The following is a 21,267-nucleotide window of genomic DNA, read 5'->3' on the forward strand; positions in this document are numbered from 1 at the left end:
TTTCATCATTCATATATTATTAAATCTTAACGATGCTTTAACTGCTATATATTATCATTATCTCAATTAATTTAATAAAGTTTATCAATTTGTTATGTTTCTTTGAAACAAAAATGCTATCTTTTGAAGTATATATCGCCAAAGATTATTTAATAATTATTATTGATTATTATCTTGTTCATTATTTTTTAAAATAAAAATATAAGAAAGTTTAATCAATGAAATGCGATTTGTGCAAAATTAGATAAATTAAATCCTTTGTAAATTATTCCTCTTAATATCTTAAAGCTTTCTGATTTTCTTGAAGAATAATTGAAATTAGAATCCCCTCAAGAATCTAGAATGCTTTTAAATTCGAATTTAGGAACGAACTTCTTAAGTTCCGATAAAGTCTATTTTAGATTTCTAATTAAAAACGATTTAAAAAAAATCTACGATTTAATCTCTGAATTTCATGGTACTAATATATGGATAATATATGTATTGAGAATAGTATAGAAAATTTCTTCAATTACAATTTATTGCATTTGAACATTTTTAAATATGATGAAACTGAAATTCGCTTGTTTTTATAATACCTATTCAATAAATAATATGATTTTGATGTAATTATTAAACTTCTTTATTGAAAATTTTCTATTTTTCAGAATAGTTACGAAATATTTGAAATATTTTTTATTAAATAATGTTGCATAAAAATTTTAAAAATGTTAAACATTTTTTTTATTTAGAAAACAACTATTAAATTCCATTTAAAAATGAAACTTTCATATAAATATGATATATTATTGTCAAATACTTTATGCTTGCATTATAAAGAATCTATAAATTTTTATAAAGTTATTCTTTTTTTCTTTTTATTACAAATCGGTTTTGTAAAATGATCTATTAGCTGATACGTATTTTCTTTTTAGTTAAATTTTTAGTATAAAACTACGAATTATTAAATAAATGAAAATAAGATCAAATAAATTTTCAAAAATGAAAAAGTATTTATATTAATAATTCTATTTATTTCCATGATCGAATTAATATATAGATAGATGTCGAAAAATAAAATTTTGAATGAATTGTAGAATTTATTGGACAAAATATAGGAATCAAAAAGTCTAATAAGAAAAGAAAACAAATTTTTAAATAAAAAGAAAACTAAATCAAAACATGACACAATATATTAATATTTTTACAAATAAAGTAAAAAAATTAGAAAAAGAAAAAATTCAAGTTTTGAAATGAATTATTCAATTTCTTTTTATTTGAATATGAAAATTTTTACATCTTTCAAATCCAATTCAATTTAGATTTAAATTACATACTAAAATAATAAATAACTGTTTCAGATGTAGAAAATAAAAATACAAGCAAATTGAAATCACTTGAAAAAGAAATTTTAAGAAATAATAAGGAAACATAAAAATGTAAAAAATGCAATGCCTATTATCTTATATATTGAGTGAATGAAATTTTCAAAATAATATTTAAATATTGTAACTAGTCACATAAATAACAGAAGAGAAAAATTTAATAATCTAGAAGAAATGTAATAAAAGAAATTAGATATAATAAAAATTAGATATATAATAAATTATTATAGTTATATTAATAGATTTTGAAGAATTACATATAATACAATTAATATTATTCTGAAGAATCTAAAACATATTATTTATGGAGCTCGGGAATCAAAACTAATACTAAACTAAATTAAAAACAAAAAGATATTTGTTTTTTTTTGAAAAATTAAAAATACAAAGCATCAATATAAATATTAAAAGCATAATATAAAATTTAATGAGCTATACGAACTAACAACTAATAACTCTAAAACATAAAAAAAGTAATAGAAATATCATTATAAATCATTACAAAATCATTACATATCATTACAAAGGGATCAATTAATTGAATGTCAAAAAAATAAAAATTAGTAATGCTTTCAAATGTTATAAATGTTATATAATGTTATAAAAATATATAATATGTGCTTTTTGAAATAATTAAAGAAATATAAAATATATATAAAAAAAACTTTAAAATTTTATAAAATTCAAAGATATATAAGTAATTCAACGAAAGTATTTTGCGATAATCAATTGGCAATTAATTAAAGTAAGAACAATACATATTATAATAAAATAAATATATCAATATAAATATTAATATTATCTTTCATGCAAAACATTAAAGAATAGAGAAACATTTAAAAATTCAAAATACAATTAAGTTTTTACCAAAAAATAAATCTATTATTTTATATATATAATTTATATTTTATATAAATAAATTTCTATTATTTTAACTTATTAATAATTTAAATACACATTGATTCAGAAAAATTAAATTTTGTTAGGCATTGTGATTTATGTACATTTTCATATCATTTTTAACTTACTAAGTTATTATGTCGAATGAGAAAGTTAGATATTGATATACATAATTAAAATTAAATGATAAATAGGAATTTATGCAAAAATTTATTCTTTATTAAAAATAATAAAATAAAAAAAAAAGAAATAAAATAGCAAAGATGAACAAAAAAATTAATAATAATATCTATTATAAGAAAAGTATAAGAATAGTAATTGTAAGTAATTACTTACTCAAAAAAAGTTAATCAAAAAATATAAATATATAAATTTAAAAATGATTAATAAATAAATAATTAACTAACAAAGTAGGAAAATAATAAAATTATAAAAGTAATAAAATGATAAAATAATAAAAAAATAACAAGTAAGTAATTTTAAAAAATAACATATACTTATATGTTCACAATACTTAATAGTTCACAAACACTTGTAAATAAAATTGTTGACAATAAAAATATCCATCTTAATTTTTTAAAAATTTATTATACTTCTAATTAATATAAGATGTAGAAAAAATATAAGATATTCGAAAAAATTCCAAGATGAAAATATATTAAAAAAATATAAAAACTTTCTACATATACAATTCATAATATGAATTTTCATTAAAATCAAGATTTTTAGCTTAAATAAATTTTTAAGAAAGTGTTCAAATATTTATAACTTATTTATAAACTATTTATATCAAGATATCTAATAACCAAAACAAATCATAAATAATAAAAACAACAAAATAATGTAATTTATAATTAAAATGATCTATAACTATAAACAACCAAAATATATCAAGATATTTTCATAAATTGTATTACTTTTACTAAGTATATCCATATAGATGTAAAGTAGACGATATCTTACCTGAATCATCACGAATAAAGGTATATAGAAGCTCCCAAGCGTGGCGTAAATCTGGTAGAAGAAATTCTGGCAGACAACGCAATGGGATGGTCCAGTCTCAGAATAAGTGTGCTCATTTCCCATAATCAACAATGGTGGCAGACTAATGCAGGCTGCCCCTAGCCAAACAAGGCTGACATAGACGATCATTCTTCGTGGCGTCCTTTTCACCCCGTATTTCAACGGCTTCGTTATGGCACAGAACCTATATCAGCAAGATAAACCAATGTTCGCAATGTTTTGGATGATATTCATTTTGATGAAGCGGAATAAATGTAAGATGTATATTAGGGCGGAATAAATGTAAGATGTATATTAGGGCGGAATAAAATATAAGAATAAAATTTCTTTTTCTTTTCATGAATTCTAATATTAAACATAACTTTTTATAGTAATATTTAGGTTTGCATCATATTTAAAATTTGCATTAATAAGAAAAATATTTTTGAAATATAGTAAATTATTTAAAAAGTAAATATTATTTATTAATTTTTAACAAAACATTTTGTAACAAATAATGTTTATTTCTTGAACGAATAAAAAATAACGATCATATATATTATATTTTTTGCTCATATATGAACATTATATGATCGATACTTAATATTGCTGTGATTCATCTACAACACTATGTAAAATCTAGAAATCTTTTATGAACGATATATTTTTTAAAGTTTTAATTAATCATAATGAATTCTATAATTGAATAAATTGTTTATTAAAAAAAGAATAAAATATTATTTCTATTTATATATTGAAAATTTATTTAAAAATTTGTTATTTATTGTTTATGCTTTATTATTTATTATTTTTATAAATATTTTTAACATTATTATTTTAAAAATATCAAATACCATGTTTTATGTAAACAATTGCAAAACGGATATAATGTTTATTTATATGTATGTTTTACTTTGATAAAGGCTCAAGTTACATTCGATCTCAGTAGATAATCACTTATAATAAAAATTACATAAACATGATATATAAGTATTAATTTGACAAAAATACGTGCAAATTTAAAAAAATTAATTAAAAATCGTTTTTATCAGTTAATAATTATATTTATCATAAAAAATTATATTTCTTCAAATTCTTATGAATTTTTAATATATTACATATTAAGTTTAGTAATGATTTCAAACTTAAGATTTCATTAATGTTTGCATATGATCGAAAATGTCCACAATCTTTATTGAATCAATTACAAAATATCATTGTATAAATATTCTTAATTTGTTTATTTATAATGAATCATTTTATATATTTATTTTTTTATGTATTTATTAAATTTGTTTAACAATATTTGTTTAATAGGATTGAAGAAAAAGTACCATAATTGATATAATAAAGATTAATAAAAATAAATGTTAAAAAGTAAAAAAGTAAAAAATATATTTAAAAAAACAAACAAAAATTCAAAGCTCCCGTAAGATCGTAATCTTAAAAATTAATTTTACAGAAATTATTATTTGTACAATAAATGTGAAAAATTAGAAGTAAATTCTTTTTATTATTAGAAAATAATTATACAATTTTCATTTTTTTTTACTGTAAATTCCTATGTCCTATTTATTTGTTTTCGCGTAATTTTTCCTCGTGCAAGCTTCCGTATTACAAGCTCATACATATGTACCAAGTATAAAGAAAATATATGTCACGGAATTGTTTATTTTCTGCATTTCTGGTTCAATGAAACTCTTAGAATGTGATACTTGGAATCAGAAACTTGTGATCTACTTTTTGTTCGTTCTTCGAAACGATCGTTTATACGATCAAACAATACTTTTTACTGTATCTTTCTGAAATATAACTCTAGCTCAGAACTCTATGCTGTTTTTCGTGAATTATTTTCGAAGCAATTCGATTATGTGAAAAGTTTTAAATATTTTTTATAAAAAAAATATCAAAAATATCAATTTTTACAATAATTTTTAAAATTATTATTCAAATTCTATATAAGAAAGAAAAAGTAACTTATATAAATTCTTGTTATATTTTGATACTATTATAATAATAAAAGAATAAATTACAAGTAAATAATTTCGTGGAAAACATTATATTAATTACTATCAAATAATTAATTATAATCTTTTTAAATAATTTTATTTTTACTTTTATTTTCGATATTATATTGTAACAAAAAAAGTAAATTATATTCGAATTATAATATATATATATAAAATACGTATAAAAATGATGATATTAAAAATTTTTAATACGATTATCTTTTCTTCATGAATTTTTTTCATGAATTTAAAATTTTAATAGATTGAAAATAATTAATAATATAATAAATATAATAATATAAAAAATTTAATATTTTTTTTATGGATATAAAATTAACATACGGAAGTAAACTAGAAAAAATGAGAGAAAAAAAGAAAAATTAATTCAAGAATATATTTTATTTTTTTAAATATATTTATTATAACTATATATCATATAACATTAATATCCATAAAATTAAAAAAATTATTATAATCGCATTAAACGATCTATTAATCCCATTAATTATAATAATTTGAAATTTGATTCTTCAATTAAAACACCTAATTTACTTTATCAAAGTCACGATCATTCTCAAAACTCAATTTTCGTAGGAAATTTCTGGATGGAGACTACTCACCGGTCCACAGAGATCATGCAGAGATTCAGGATGCTAGCCGTGCAACTGAGCACGTCGAAACTAACCCAAAGGTCGCACATAATTGCACCGAAGGACCAATTACCGGAAATCTCGTAGAGTAACGCCATCGGCATTACTAGAAGAGCGACGCAGAGATCGCTAACTGCAAGGCTAACCAAGAGATAGTTGCAAGGCCTTCGCAGCTTCCTAACGAGGAACACGGCGACACAAACCAGAATATTACCGATCACAGTTCCGACGATGATACTGCCGAGCACCAAGGCGATAAGTATTGCCTAAAAAGAAAAAAAAAGATAAAATAAAAATATTTTTTTATTGCATAATACTATGAAAAATTTATTATTTATTACATGAAAAATACACATTTTTCACTATAAATGCATTTAGATTACTAAAAAAAGTGCAATAGTTCACAAAAAGTATTTGAACACTTTTTTAATGTTAAATAATCAATTTTTTAATGAAACTTTATGAATATGTACAAAATTTATGCGTTATATATAGAGAAATTATTTTTTTTATTAAAATATTATAAATAATATTATTTTATGGAAACAAAGTCAATCTTTAAGTTTCGTATTTTTCATTTTTTAAACATAACAACGGCATAAAATAGAGCAAAATTACAAAATGTTTAGAATTTAATTTTCTATTATCCTGTTGTAAACAAATTTTCTAAAATTATTAAATTTTAAATGTATTTAAAATGTAAACATACTGGAATTTTGGAATTGATTTCATTTTTGTCAATGAAAAAATTATTTTACATTAATTTATTGTGTCCTACAAATAAATTTTTATTTACAAAAATTTTTAAAAATTTTCAGATTAGATTAATTTCTCTATAAAGCAATATTCAAATATCTTTGTGAGCCAATATATTATTTTAAGAATAAAAATTTTTTTTTCAAAAAATAGAATTAATTTTAAGTTTGCTTTATTAGCGTGCCGTATGATAAATAATTAAGTTTTGTGTGATGTATCAATTATATAATATATACGTGCTCCTTGCAAAAAAATTTGATAAAATATATTAAACAAGATATATAGTGTATGGTGCATAATATATATTGAGTATGTAAAATATTCAATATTGATAATATTCGATAAGAAACAATGAAGTACAAAAAAGCACAAATGGTATGGTTTTTTTGAAATCTACAGCAATTTTTTTTTTTATTTTCATTACTTTGTGAAGTTATTTTAACATTCCACTTTCAAAAATTTCTAATAATAAAAAATTAATTAAATTATACTTTCAATATATTAGAAATTAGAAATAAAATAAATAAAAAAAAGAAACATTTATTTTTTCTAAAAATTCTAAAAGTGTTATATTGAAATGACTACAGAATATAAAAAAAATATTTATTAATATCTTTATTATTTCAATTATAAAATTTATTATAAATAATAGAATAAATAATAATAGAATAAAATATTTTGTTAAATAAATTAATTAATTTTAATTAATCAATTAGTATAAATAAGAAAAGTAATATTATAAAGCATTTTTTTAAAATTTTAATATTTATAAAGATTTTCAAAGTTTATATTGTATTTACATTATATATTGAAATTAAGATTTGCTACATAGATTCTAATCAACTTGATTAGATTCATAGATTCTTTATTTTTTCATTATAACCTAATAAAAAAATAATTCTATTTATTATAATTGAATGGAATCATATAATATCAAATTGTTAAAAAGATAAAAAAAATTAAAAATTGTATTGTTTTTAAAATTATTTTTCTAATCGTCAATCAATATTATACTTTGATATTTTTAGTATTTGAAAGTGAAATTTATGAGAAAAAATAATAAAATTTTGTTAATAGTAATAGAAAATTGATAATTAGATTTATTGTTTATGTTAAAGAAAATATGATAATTATATAAATCTTTAATGCAGTTGAATTTTATTATATAAATTATTTTCTGAAATGAAATTTTAATTGATTAATTCGATTATTAAATTTCTATTTTATTCTTGAACTATTTTTTATTTAAATACGAATACTAGTTATATATATATAAATAATGGGATATATTATTAAAGTTATTCCTAATCAGGTCAATAAAGACAATAATTTTAATACTTTACTATTATATTACAAGATAAAGATATTGCAATTTCAATATTTATCTATATTAAAATATTCATCTAAATACCAAGATGATTTTCGCAATGGAGATGGATTATATTTCGAAAATGAGACATTCGATAAGTAATATAAGATAATTTTAAGAAAAAGGAACAAACTGAGTAGTATAAGGATTTAATAAAATTTAATCTATCTTGAAAAAATTTATATTAAGATAAAATATACAAGAAATCATATTTATAAACATTTTATATTTCTTATAAATTGCATATTTCATAGATAATATAAACACTTTAAAAATGGCTTTAAAAATTTATTGCATAAATTTGTAAACGCTAATTCTATTACAAATAAATTAATATCATCTTTATATTTATTTTACGCGGAATTTGTTATAAAAATGTTAATGTATAAAATGTAAATATATTTTCTTATTTTACTGTAAAATAAAAATTTTTTAGATACTGAAAATATATAATAATATGTTAATAAACAATAATATATTAATATCTTAAATGTAACAAGAACGAATTTTTTTATAATAATATAAATAATGACTTTAATTATATTACAGAAAACATAAAGAAACGAAATACTTTTTCACAATTTTCATTGATAGAAAATTTGAAAACCTTCTTCATAAGAAAGTTAAAATATTTTACAAATCGTTGATTTTTTATCATTATATTTTAATATTATATATTAAAATATTTTTTCACATAGATTATTATAATGAATCAATAATAAAATAAAAAAAAATGATTGCATTTAGAAATAAATCATTGCATTCAGAAACAGAAAGACGATATTAATATAAGATATATTCATTTTAAAGATTTTTCTAAAAATTTTTCATTATAGTACAAGGATAATAAGAGGTCCAACATCAAAATTCAATTGCAATTGGATTAAATATCGGTACAATAGATCCTAGAAATCGATGAATTTAATGTTTAGATTGTTGGATTAACGAAAATGGTGCTTAGGACACCAGTCTCGTAATATCTAACATATAGACAATAATAGTTGCAAATTCTGTACATTGAAATCAATAAATATCTTATAATATATAAGTAAAGTGCTATATCATAAGAATGAAATTACAGAAACGAATGGAGAAATTTGAAACGAATTGAATGAAGAATAAAGAATCTTTTATTATAAACAAATATGTATTCAAAATATTACGACAAATTGTAAAAACGTAATTTATTAAATTATGATTTGAAGATTCAATGTCATATCTATTTTTTTTAATGATATTATACATTTTTTATATATATAATATTATATAATATATATATTATATATATAATATAATATTATATATTATATATATATTATATATATATTATATATATATTATATATATATTATATATATTATATATTATATAATATTATATATATAATATATATAATATTATATATTAATATTATATATCAATATTAATGCATTTTATTATTCTCAAAAATATAAAAAAAAGTTATATTGAAAATTAATTAAAATTTAGTTTAATTTTATATTTACAAAATTTAGTTAATGAAAGACAAAAAAAAGAAAAAAGGTAATCATATGTTTATATTTTCATACGATTAATATCTTTTAAATTAATTAAATGACATAAATATTTATATTTTTCTATAAAGAAAATAAAATGATGCTTTAATTGATATAAAAAAATATAAAAATAAATATATCATTTTATTTAAAAAAAAATTGATTATAAAATCCATTTTACGGATTTTTTTTGCACAAAATAAGTGATACATCATTTAAAATCATTCAATTTTATCCTATAAAATTTTATTTTTAAGAACTTATTGCTTTATAATTATAATTATAGTATTATAATTATATTGAACTTATAATTGAAATTAGATTTATAAAATATCTTACATAAGATTGAAATTTTAATTGAAAATAAGATGTATTTGCAATAATTCAATAAATAAAAATAGAAAAAAAATAAATATCTTGTAACAAATGAAAATTATTTCAGTAAATAAATAATATAGAATATTTTTTTATTGTTATACGCATAGATGAAATTATATAAATGATAATGATAAAATATAAAAAATGAACACGCATTTAATAAAATTATCAACATTGACTTATACTTGACATTTTTGTTTAACTTTATATTTATATGTAAATTTATCTTCTTTTATATTACTACATTCTAAAATACTGTATACTGATGAAAAATAAATAAATGATATCAATCATCAAATCAAAAATTAGAATTATTTTCATGTCAACCATGAGAAAGTATTCTATTTTTTCCCACAAACGACAATATTTGATTAAATTAGTTATAAGCATAATAAATAATAGTTGTTATTGCATTTATAATGAAAAATAATTAATGGCAAATTTGTTTTATCATGTAAACATATTTTTTATTTATTTAAAATATTAATATTTAGTTATTTAAATTTAAATATAATCAAAATTGAATTCGTTAATAATAAAATAAAAATATATTAATTTATATAAATAATCTATTTGAAATATAATCTGGATCCTCAAGTTTACTACTATTATATTAAATAAAAAATAATTTTTCTAATTTTCCCGAAAACGAAGCTTGAAATTTAATAAAAACGTTTTATTTTATATTTATTTTTTCACTTCTTTTATACTAAAAAATAATATTCTGTATTTTCAATACTTTAATAAAGATTTTATCTAATGCTCGTTACAGCAAATCGGACAAATGATTTAATATAAAACAGAATTAATCTTAATAAATATTACATTTCATTGAAATAAATAATAATAGATTATATATATCGATCAAGAACTATATTAATAACTGACACCCACGAAAAATTGACATACCAGAAATATTCAATGATAAAAAAAAATAATGTTATAATAGTAATTAAACTGAAAACCACCATGCAAAATGTACAATTTAATTTAGGATAATCTTACACATCGCGCGATACCATCGCGCTCGTAACCTCTTATTTATATTTATCATGTTGTCGAGCATTTTCATCGTAAAAAAATATGAATATATATATATATATATACATCATACATATATACATAAAAAATATATATATATATGCATCATTGAGTTTCAAAGTTATTATTCACTGATAAAAGCGATACGTTTCAAAACCGAGAAGAGTGAGAAATTCGAGAAACAGAGAGATTAAATCACAGCGTGATTTGCTTAAATTGAAAATCAATTATTATAATTCATATTTTGCAGTTTGTTTCGATTCGATCGCATACCGATGTTATTTTACTAAAAAAATTTCAATTAAAAGAATTTTATATTTTGTAGCTAAATTAACTTAAGTCCATTTTTCTTTTTTTTCAAGTTCATTTACATATGTGAATATCATTTTATTTTTTTTATTCTAATTTTTGAATAAGAATTTTTATATAAATACATATTTAAATAGAGGAAGAGAAAATGATAGAGTAGAACAAAAAAAATATTTTATAAAAATAGAATATAGAGGTTTTAATTTGGTTAATGAGTATTATTAAAATCTAATTTAATGATTTTAATATTGCACAAATGGAATGCCTGAATGGTATTTGAAAAATCATTTATAGTTGTAGAACTGTACAATTATTTATATTGTGAGCTTGGGAATAATTATTCTAATTATTTGCAGCTGATTGATGACTGACTATAATTTGATTCTAATTATATTTTGATATATGTATGCAAATTCTATCTGATTTTGAATACTGTTACGAGTCTTGGTTTTTCCTAAAAAATTATTATTTTCCGTGAAAATGTAAATTTTAGAGAAATCAATAATCGCGTTGGAGGGCGATTTCGAAGGAGTTGCGTCACAGCAGGTGGAGATCAAGTTTCTTGCGATTGATGTTATGATGATCCGTCGCAAAGCATTAGGCGCGCAAGTGACTTATGAAAATTATTGCTGTAATATTTTAATTAGATTGCTATACAAAATTTGGAAAACGCAAAACGTAAATTATTATTAAATTATTGAAAACAAAATTCAAACTGTTCAGTCGCTTCACAAGTTAATCTTGATTTAATTCTTAATAAATCCTTAACAAATATGTTAGTGATTAGTTGAATGAAACATATTATAATATTTAAAATACTTAAGAATGCTACAGCTAAATAATATATATATATATATATATATATATATATATATATATATATATATATATATATATATATATATATATATATATATATATGATAAATAAAGACTTAATAAAGATTAAATAAAGATTAATATTTGTAAGAGAGTATAGTATAAATATTATTGAACAATATTTTTGATTATATATTAGAAAGGTATTAAAAAGTTTAATAGAAGGATTGAATAAAAATGTATAGTTTATAAGAATATAGAATATATTTATTTTTTAGTTGAATAGTTAAAAAGAGTTCAAATTTATAAAAATAATTATAAAAATTCGTAGAGAATTAGCAAATTCTAATTAACTGATATAATGAAGAGATTGAATTAATTTAACATTTTTCACAATTTGCTGTAAAGTAATAAAATAATAAAAAATTATTTTTTTACGAATAGAACATAAACAACAAAGCTAAATAATATATAAAATTTTTAGAAATGAAGATGTATTATAATAAAAATATATTTCTTATAAAGATATATTCTTATAATGAAATAAAATGAAATATAAATTTGCAAGAAAATTTTCTTTCAATTTTAATTTATAAAATTTCTTAATTTAATTATATCATAATTATAAAGAAGATGATTTTATTTTAAGTATAAATCACAAATAAAATACAATATTTTTTCATTTGAAATTTTATTTAATTTTTTAAACATAAAATATATTATATAATATAAACATAAAATATTTGAAATAACTTTTCTCTTTTAACTTTTATAATATCGATAATTGTAATTTAATATTGAATACCAAATGAAATTATATAATCAAATGTTATTTTTGTTATAAATGATGCTAAATAAAAATACATCAGATAAAAGAATAAATATATTATATTTATATATATTTATTATATGTATAATCATATATATAATATATATATATATTTATATAATAAATATACTATGTATAAATAATGTATAATGTATAAATATACTATGTATAAATAATTCCTATGTATATTTATTATAAATTTAAACGAATTAATAACCATAAATTTTTAGAATATTCTACAAGTTTTGTGACTTTCTACCTTTATTTCTTGAACAGAAGAAACATAAGTATAAGATTATCAAGTTTTTATTTTTTTTTTAAATTATATTTTTTTTAAAACTATAATTTAGAAAAAAACAATTAATATTTAAATTGCTTTTATATTCTTTTATATCCTGAATCGATAATGAATAATAGATAATAAAATAAAAAAATTATAAATAATTAATATTAATAATTAATATTAATTAATAAATATTATAAATAATTATTATTATAATATTGTATTAAATTAATATGTAATTAAATACTTTCGAAATTATAATAAAAATATGACAGATGTATTGCATTCAATATTATGAAAATTATATTAATTCACTAATTTTAGAAATGTAAAAATATCAACAACTTTTATAATATTTTTTAATAACCTCTAGATTTCTTTATATTTCTTAATATATTTTCTTTGATTTTATAAAGTAAACGTATATTTTATATCAATGATCATGATTTCTATTAAATGATTTTTTAACTTTTTATACAATAAATATAATTTTTCAACCGTTAAAACCATTTTCTAAAAAAATATGAAATTTATGTAATAATATCAAAAATATAAAAAAATATTAAATAATTTATGATCAGAAATTGTATAAGTTAATCAATTTTTTCTATTTTTTAAGCTCAATTGCTAATGATTTACTTTTCTTATTATTTTTCCTACTTTTCTTTTTATAATTTTTATCAAACAAAAATATATGTTCATGTAATGGCAAAGTAATGAATTAAATAACGATCATTTGTACATATAATAGCAAATAAAAATATTGTTTTTTAAATTGAATATAATGTGTAAATATAAATATATATAAACGCACTGCAAAAGTATATATGTTATGGTGAAAAACAACCGTTAATTTTTATTTACTAGGAATATGAAAGAAATCACATGTTTATTCGTACGTATTTTCTGTATGTATAATTTAATGTATTGGTAAAATGCATAAAACTCGCGACAAAAACAAACTCTGAACACAAAATTCGCTCATCTGTTTTGAGACTTAATTCTAATTTTTAACTTTATAATAATATTTATTATTTACATTTTGTACAATATTATATTATAATAATTTTATTAAATATGCTTGTGTATTATTTATGTATACAAGTATATTTAAAAAAAAGTTCACGTATTCCATGTATTGAAATTTCCAATTTATGAATAGACGAATACAAAATCTCGAATCAAAAAGAATATAAATCGTGCCAAGATGTCTTGTTTTTGTACATAGATTTACATATTATATACATTATATTTTATATACATTTATATACATATCAAATATAATCTCATGCAAAGTAAAACTAAATATTCATATATATATAAATACTTACTTCTTCAAGATATTATCATACAAAAAATGCAAAACATTTTCAAAATTTTTTTTCATTGTAAATTAATTTTATTCTCTCAATCTTGATTTTTAAAATGACTTGGCATACAATGAATAAAAATAAAATAATAAACAAAATATTATAGCGGAAAATTATGAAAAAATGAATAAATAATATATTTGTGATAGAATTAATGATTATTTCTATATTTATTTTCAATTTTTTGCTAAATTGATTATAGAATAAAAATAAAAATAAATTGGTCACATCATTGAATTTATTAGAATACATCATTTTGATTTACTAGAGAATACCAAAATACTAAAATCTCAAATATTTTATAGGGAAAAATATTTTAAACAAAAGATATGAGTCAAAATCATATAGCTATACTATAATCAAATTAGTTTTTATAAAGAAATTTTATATAGAAACTTTTTACAGTGAAATTCGATTTTTTGGCGAAAATTAATGTTCAATATCAAATATGAATAATTAAAATTATTATTTAAAATATTTTTTTTTAATAGCTGAGTTTTCGAGATATTTTGCTTTCTAAATTAAAAATGACATATTATGATAGAATTAAACCAATTTTTTACTTTTCAATTTTTAATAAAAATATGATTATGAGATCAGATTATGATTATTATCAATTTTTGATAAAAATATGAGAATTGTTGTACTTAATAATCTAAATAATAATTATTTAAATAAATGATTAAAGATAATGAAATATAATAAAATAATATTAAAGATATTTTAATATTATTTTTTTTTACATCTTTTATATTAATTTATATTAATTTATATTAATTAACTAGCACCATGATGAAATTAGGTTTTATTAATTATTACTAGAATTATAAAAATTAAAAAACAAAAAACAATGAATTACAAAAATATTACTATTTAAAATTATTTTAGTTAATAAAATATTATATTTTTTTTATATTTTATAACTTAAATAATTTAATATTTTATTTATTTTAGTAAATAAAATAATACAATATCAAGAAAGTTATAAAATATTGATTATCTTTCTTATTATTTTAATAATAAACTAAATATTTTTTTAAATAATTAAAATTTTAATATATTTATAAATTTAATCAATATAAAAATTGCTTTTTTCAATAAAAGAATAATTTAAATTTTTAGAGAAATAATAAAAACTTAGAAATAAAATTTAAACTATAGATAATATTGTCAAATACTCATTTTGACTTTTATATTCTTCTATTTGAAATTATTTATATAAAAAAAAATATACTATTTTAAGTAGTTTAACAAGTAAATTTTAAAATATTAATTTAATATTTATAGATAATTAATATAAACAGAGTATTAAAACATAAAATCTAAGAAAAAATATTTATTCACATAGTTTCACAATTTTTTGATAAATACTAAATTTATTACTTCAATATACCATAATATCAGAAACAAACAATAATTGGCAAAATAGAAATTTTTTTCTACTGTTATGTCTTCCTTTCCTATGTACATATAAATATATATATATACAATTTTATTAATGATTTAACTTATTATTAGGCAATCAATCTTGATGTTCTTTATTTAAATTTTCTTTTAATTTTTCTTTAATCTCTTTCTTTACATCTCCATATTATATATATAGAAATAGTAAATATTATTATGAAATCTTATATAATGGATAAAAACAAAATTATTGATTTTTCAAATGATAAATTTGTAATTAATATTAAAAAAAATAATGTTGGAATTTATTTTAATATTACTGAATATTAATGAATAAACTGATAAAAATAAATTAAATATAAAATTATTAATTTTGCATTTTCATATTCTATAAGACATTTTGATTTAAAATATGAAACATTTAAAAAAATGTTTTTAAATTGTAAAATATCTCCATATTATTTTAAAAGTTATACATTATAACTTATTCTATATTATTTTAAAAATTATACATTATAACTTACTCTATATTATTATAATTGTTAGAAAATAAATTATAAGTAGAAAAAGAAGTAAAAATATTGAATCTATCTAATGTTTTATGTGAATATTCATCACGTTTTATTATTAAATTTACAATAATAGTATATAAATATTATATAAATATTTATATACTATATAATATATATAAATTTATATATTGATATATTTATATATTATATATTTATATATATTTATATATTTTATATTTATATATAAGTAAAATAAAATTATTTTATATATTTGTAATAATAAAAGAGATGTACTTGTATAATTTGCTAAATTCGTTTTCGAACACACATGTGTATTTCAAGGATTTTAATATAAATTTACTGAAATATTTTATCAAAATGAAGTGGATACCTGGTAAGCACGTGAATAATTTATCTTCAAATTCAAGGAAAAAACTCGATATACATATGATCACTTATCATTTCCAACATTTCTATTTGATATTTCAAGGCATCCTATTTTTAATTATATTTTAAAGTTAAAATAATCAATCATTGATATAAACCATTTAAATTACGTATTTGAATATTATCAGAACGTTATTCGATATTATATCAATCGTTATCAAAATTACTCTTTATTTCATTGAATCGACCGAAATTGCATAATCACTTAATATAATCACTTAATATAATCCAGGAAATAGTTGTGAAGAAAAATATGTCTTAATATAATACGTATTAATGATGCGATAAATGTCAGATTTCTCTCGAACAATCTCTCGAACATGCAATCAATTAGTTCAATGGAAAAAAAATGATTTGAAGTGTTATAAAGAAAATTTTCTATTTCTATTAAATGTCTATATCTCCTTTCCATCTCCTTTCTATATGCATTTAACTTATTATATTATAATAAAATATTATATTAATTGTTAACAAATAATAAAATTTTAGAATTTAAAGATTCAAAATAGACGATTTAAAAAATAATTATTGTATTGTAAAAAGTATTGTAAAAAGTAATTATTTATCATTAAAATTTTTGATAGTTTTTCAGATACGAAAAATATATATTATCTCCTTATATTTAATAGATTTTAATAATTACATTTAAAATATGAAATTACTGTAAAATAATTGTCGGAATCTTTTATCAATACTTTTTTGTTTTTATATTAAAATTATAAAAAAAATTTTTATAAATAGAAAATTATTATTCTTTTAATTTAATTATTAATATTTATAATTTAATTATTATTCTTTCATTTGTCAATATAAGATATGAAGAAAAATATTATACTTATTATTAGTAAAAAATTTTTTTATAAATAATTTTCATATAAAAATATAGAAATAAAGATATTTTATATTCAATTTTTTACATAAAATATAATCAAACTCAGTAAATTGTTTGAACTTGAAAGTTTCTATGGATTATTTTTTTAATTGAAAGTTATTTCATTACTTTGTGTTTCAATAAGAAACTGAAAGACTTTGTGTTTCAATAAGAACTTCTTTCTGTTTCGAAGAAACAAATCGATAGATTGAGCGTTCATATGAACAATGTATCTACAATTTTTCTATAGAAATATAAAAATAAATGAAATACATATAGATATTTAGAAACTAAGAAATATTCGTAAAAAAATCAATGATAAAAATATTAAGAATATTTTAATAATAAAAGATTTTTGTTATTTCATTATTTATACAATATAATATCTATTAACTTAAAAATAAAATAATTAAAAAATTTTATTAAGAATTTTATTATTTATTAAGAAGAATAATTTTTATTTAATCTTTTTATATTATTATTTTTTATTTTAAAATATTTTTGGAAATATTTAACTTTCTATGAATTATAATATGAAAAAAAGTATAAATTAAAGATATTGAAAATATAATAATAAAATAAGTATAATAAAATATATTTTATAAAAATAGAAAATTAATTTTTATGATATAAATTTGTGAATATAAAATTGTAAAAATCATTTAAATATCGTATTTGTAACTTATTAAATTTTAATTCCATTTCTATAATTTGCTTAAAACTCATTTAATAATACTGCATTGAAACGGCGACATGTGATTGATATCGGCATATTCACAGCATTATATATGTATATTTTAATGGAAGTGCATCCAATTAATAACACATTGATATGAGTTCGTATCATTTTGCTACTAACTTAAATATTTCAAAGTATTGCTTGTTGTTTGCAGACAAAATGTTTATCTTTTTCTCATTTTATCATATTCTCTTTGTCATTAGTAACATAATATATATAATATGTATAATCATTGAATAATATGAATAATTGATTCTGTGTTATTTAAAACAATATTATATGAGATTTAGAGTTATACAAATATGATTAATTGCTATATTATTAAAAATACTAAACAAATTTTACTCTAGTCATACTGATTTGAATTTAAAAGAAATTATCATTGATATCACTGTTATTAATATGTTCCTTTGCAGTATACCAAAATCGATCAAATCGGTAAAATCGGTTAGTATAATATCCTAACAAAATTTTTTTTCATTAAATAAATTTTTCATTAAAATAAAAAATTTTTATTAAATAAGTTATAATTTCATTATAATTTTATTAAATAAGTTATAATTTCAAAAGTTTTTATGATTCCAATAAGGAATGCGATAAGTGTAAAATTTTAATCAAATACGAAAAATAATTCTTCTTAGAATTGTAAAAAATAGGCTTTAAAAACTGAAACAAAACATATTTCAAAGATTAGCACAATTTTTAAATTACATTATAGGAATTTTTAAAATACTTATGTTATTCAAAAGTTGCTTATAGACATCTATTTTAATCATGTATAAATAAATCCAAAACAAAAAAAAGTTATGTCATAAAATAATGAAAAATGAAAATTCTAATTAAATTCTAATATTTATTGGTATTTAATTATTATGTATTGATTTATAATTATGTAACAAAATTCCTATTGTATATATGTGAATAATTTTTTTGTTATTTTATATTTTAATTTTTGTACAAAAGAAAATCATGTCGGAATTTTTACTTAATTATTATATATAAATGCGATTTTAAAGAATGACAAAAATAAAAAATATAATTTCTATATTATCATTAACTGCATAATATTTACAAAAAAAATGTAAAAAATCACAAAAAGATAGCGATAAAAAATATATAAAAATAATATAAAAAAATATAAAATAAAAATAATATATATATAAAAATAACTTTCCATTAATTATTATTTATAATATTTAAATTCAAAAATAAATTCAAAAATTTCTCAAATTAATAAAAATAAAAAACATATGTTTTATCAAGTAAAATAGCTTTAAATAAATTTTTATAATAAGAATAAGTTTTGTGAAGCTTCTGTTTGATTTCAATTTTTAGAATATATAGAAAGTAAAATTCAAAATATTTTGCGAAATACATTCTTAAATGCATTCCAAATCCATTTTCATAATAGATTTACTAAAAAATAAACTTACTATAAAGTTACTTAGAAATTATAGTATTATTTATTTATGCAATTTTTATTTGTATACATTTTATGAAATATTTTTTATAAAAAATAATATTATCATCGTATCATAGCTTCCTTTTGTATCAGATCCTTTCAAATGTTGCTATTCTGATTAATATTGTTAAATGATGAGTAAGTATGAAAATGTTGATATCAATTTGATATAATGTTGATACGTGAATTACAATCTTAATTCATTTATCTGAATTTATTGTTCATCAAAGAGTTATTTTTTTCTTTTCTTCAATTTAATATTAATTGACACGATAATGATAATTTGCTTAAGAAGAATTTCTCGCAAGAATTATTCCTTAATCCATCATATTATAGAACTAATTACAAAGTTCAGAAGAACAGTGATGCGTATCATAGAAGTTTCGTCGAAATCCTTAGATTTTGCAATTGCACTGTAATGAAATTTTCGAATTAGTTATAATACATAAAATATAAAAAGTATATAAATATATAAATATATATATTATATAATAATAATAATATATATAATAATATATATATAATAATAAGAATAAGTTAGTTTAAATGTGTTTTTTTCGCCCAATTCACAAAGATAATTTTAACAATTTTAAAAACATTTCTAGAAAATTATATTCTATAAAAAGAAAATTATATTTCTATAGAAAGAAATCTAAAATTAAAAAAATAATAGAATCTATTCTTATATGCTAGTTTAGAATATAGTGAATGATAATATTCGGATATTATATATTTCCAATTTTTTTAAAATTGGATTAAATAATTTGAATTTTTTCTAAGATGTTAAAAAAGATTTTATACGATTATTAAAACAAAAAATTTTATTTTATTATTAGTTTAAAATATGCCTTTAAGCAAGTTATTATACGTGGACAAAGTTTCATCAAAATTACGTTATTATTATTATTATTATTATGAGATATACATGATTGAAAATGTTCAAATTTGCAATTATGATTTTTGCTATAACTTTTATTAAATCTAAAAATTGTTTATATTTTTTATACATCAATCAATTTTAATATTTAATCTCCATTATTTAATTTCAAAAATAAAAATAGTATCGAAGAAGTATTTCCTAGAATTGTGACTTTTATAATTTTATATTTTTCTTTCCAATTAAGTAGAATAAAAATAATTATTTTAAAAAATAAAAATTCGTTTTTTTACATTTTTTTTATCTTTTATTTTTCCTTACAAAAAACTCGAAAACTCTCTT

The 21,267-nt window shown here is 17.7% G+C and overlaps 1 protein-coding gene across 4 annotated transcripts in view; it reads right to left on the reverse strand.

Annotated features, from left to right (window-relative positions):
• LOC107993453 (5-hydroxytryptamine receptor 1) overlaps positions 1-21,267 on the reverse strand; it is a 386,084-nt gene that overhangs the window by 232,270 nt on the left and 132,547 nt on the right. For all 4 annotated transcript variants that reach the window (XM_062075899.1, XM_062075896.1, XM_062075897.1 and 1 more), the window contains 2 exons: positions 5,896-6,191; positions 3,228-3,471 (listed from right to left, as the gene is read on the reverse strand). In XM_062075899.1, the coding sequence (XP_061931883.1) occupies positions 3,228-3,471; positions 5,896-6,191 (540 nt within the window). The remainder of the gene's footprint in view (positions 1-3,227; positions 3,472-5,895; positions 6,192-21,267) is intronic.

Source organism: Apis cerana, linkage group LG6, assembly GCF_029169275.1.
Source record: "Apis cerana isolate GH-2021 linkage group LG6, AcerK_1.0, whole genome shotgun sequence".
Classification (NCBI taxonomy): domain Eukaryota; kingdom Metazoa; phylum Arthropoda; class Insecta; order Hymenoptera; family Apidae; genus Apis; species Apis cerana.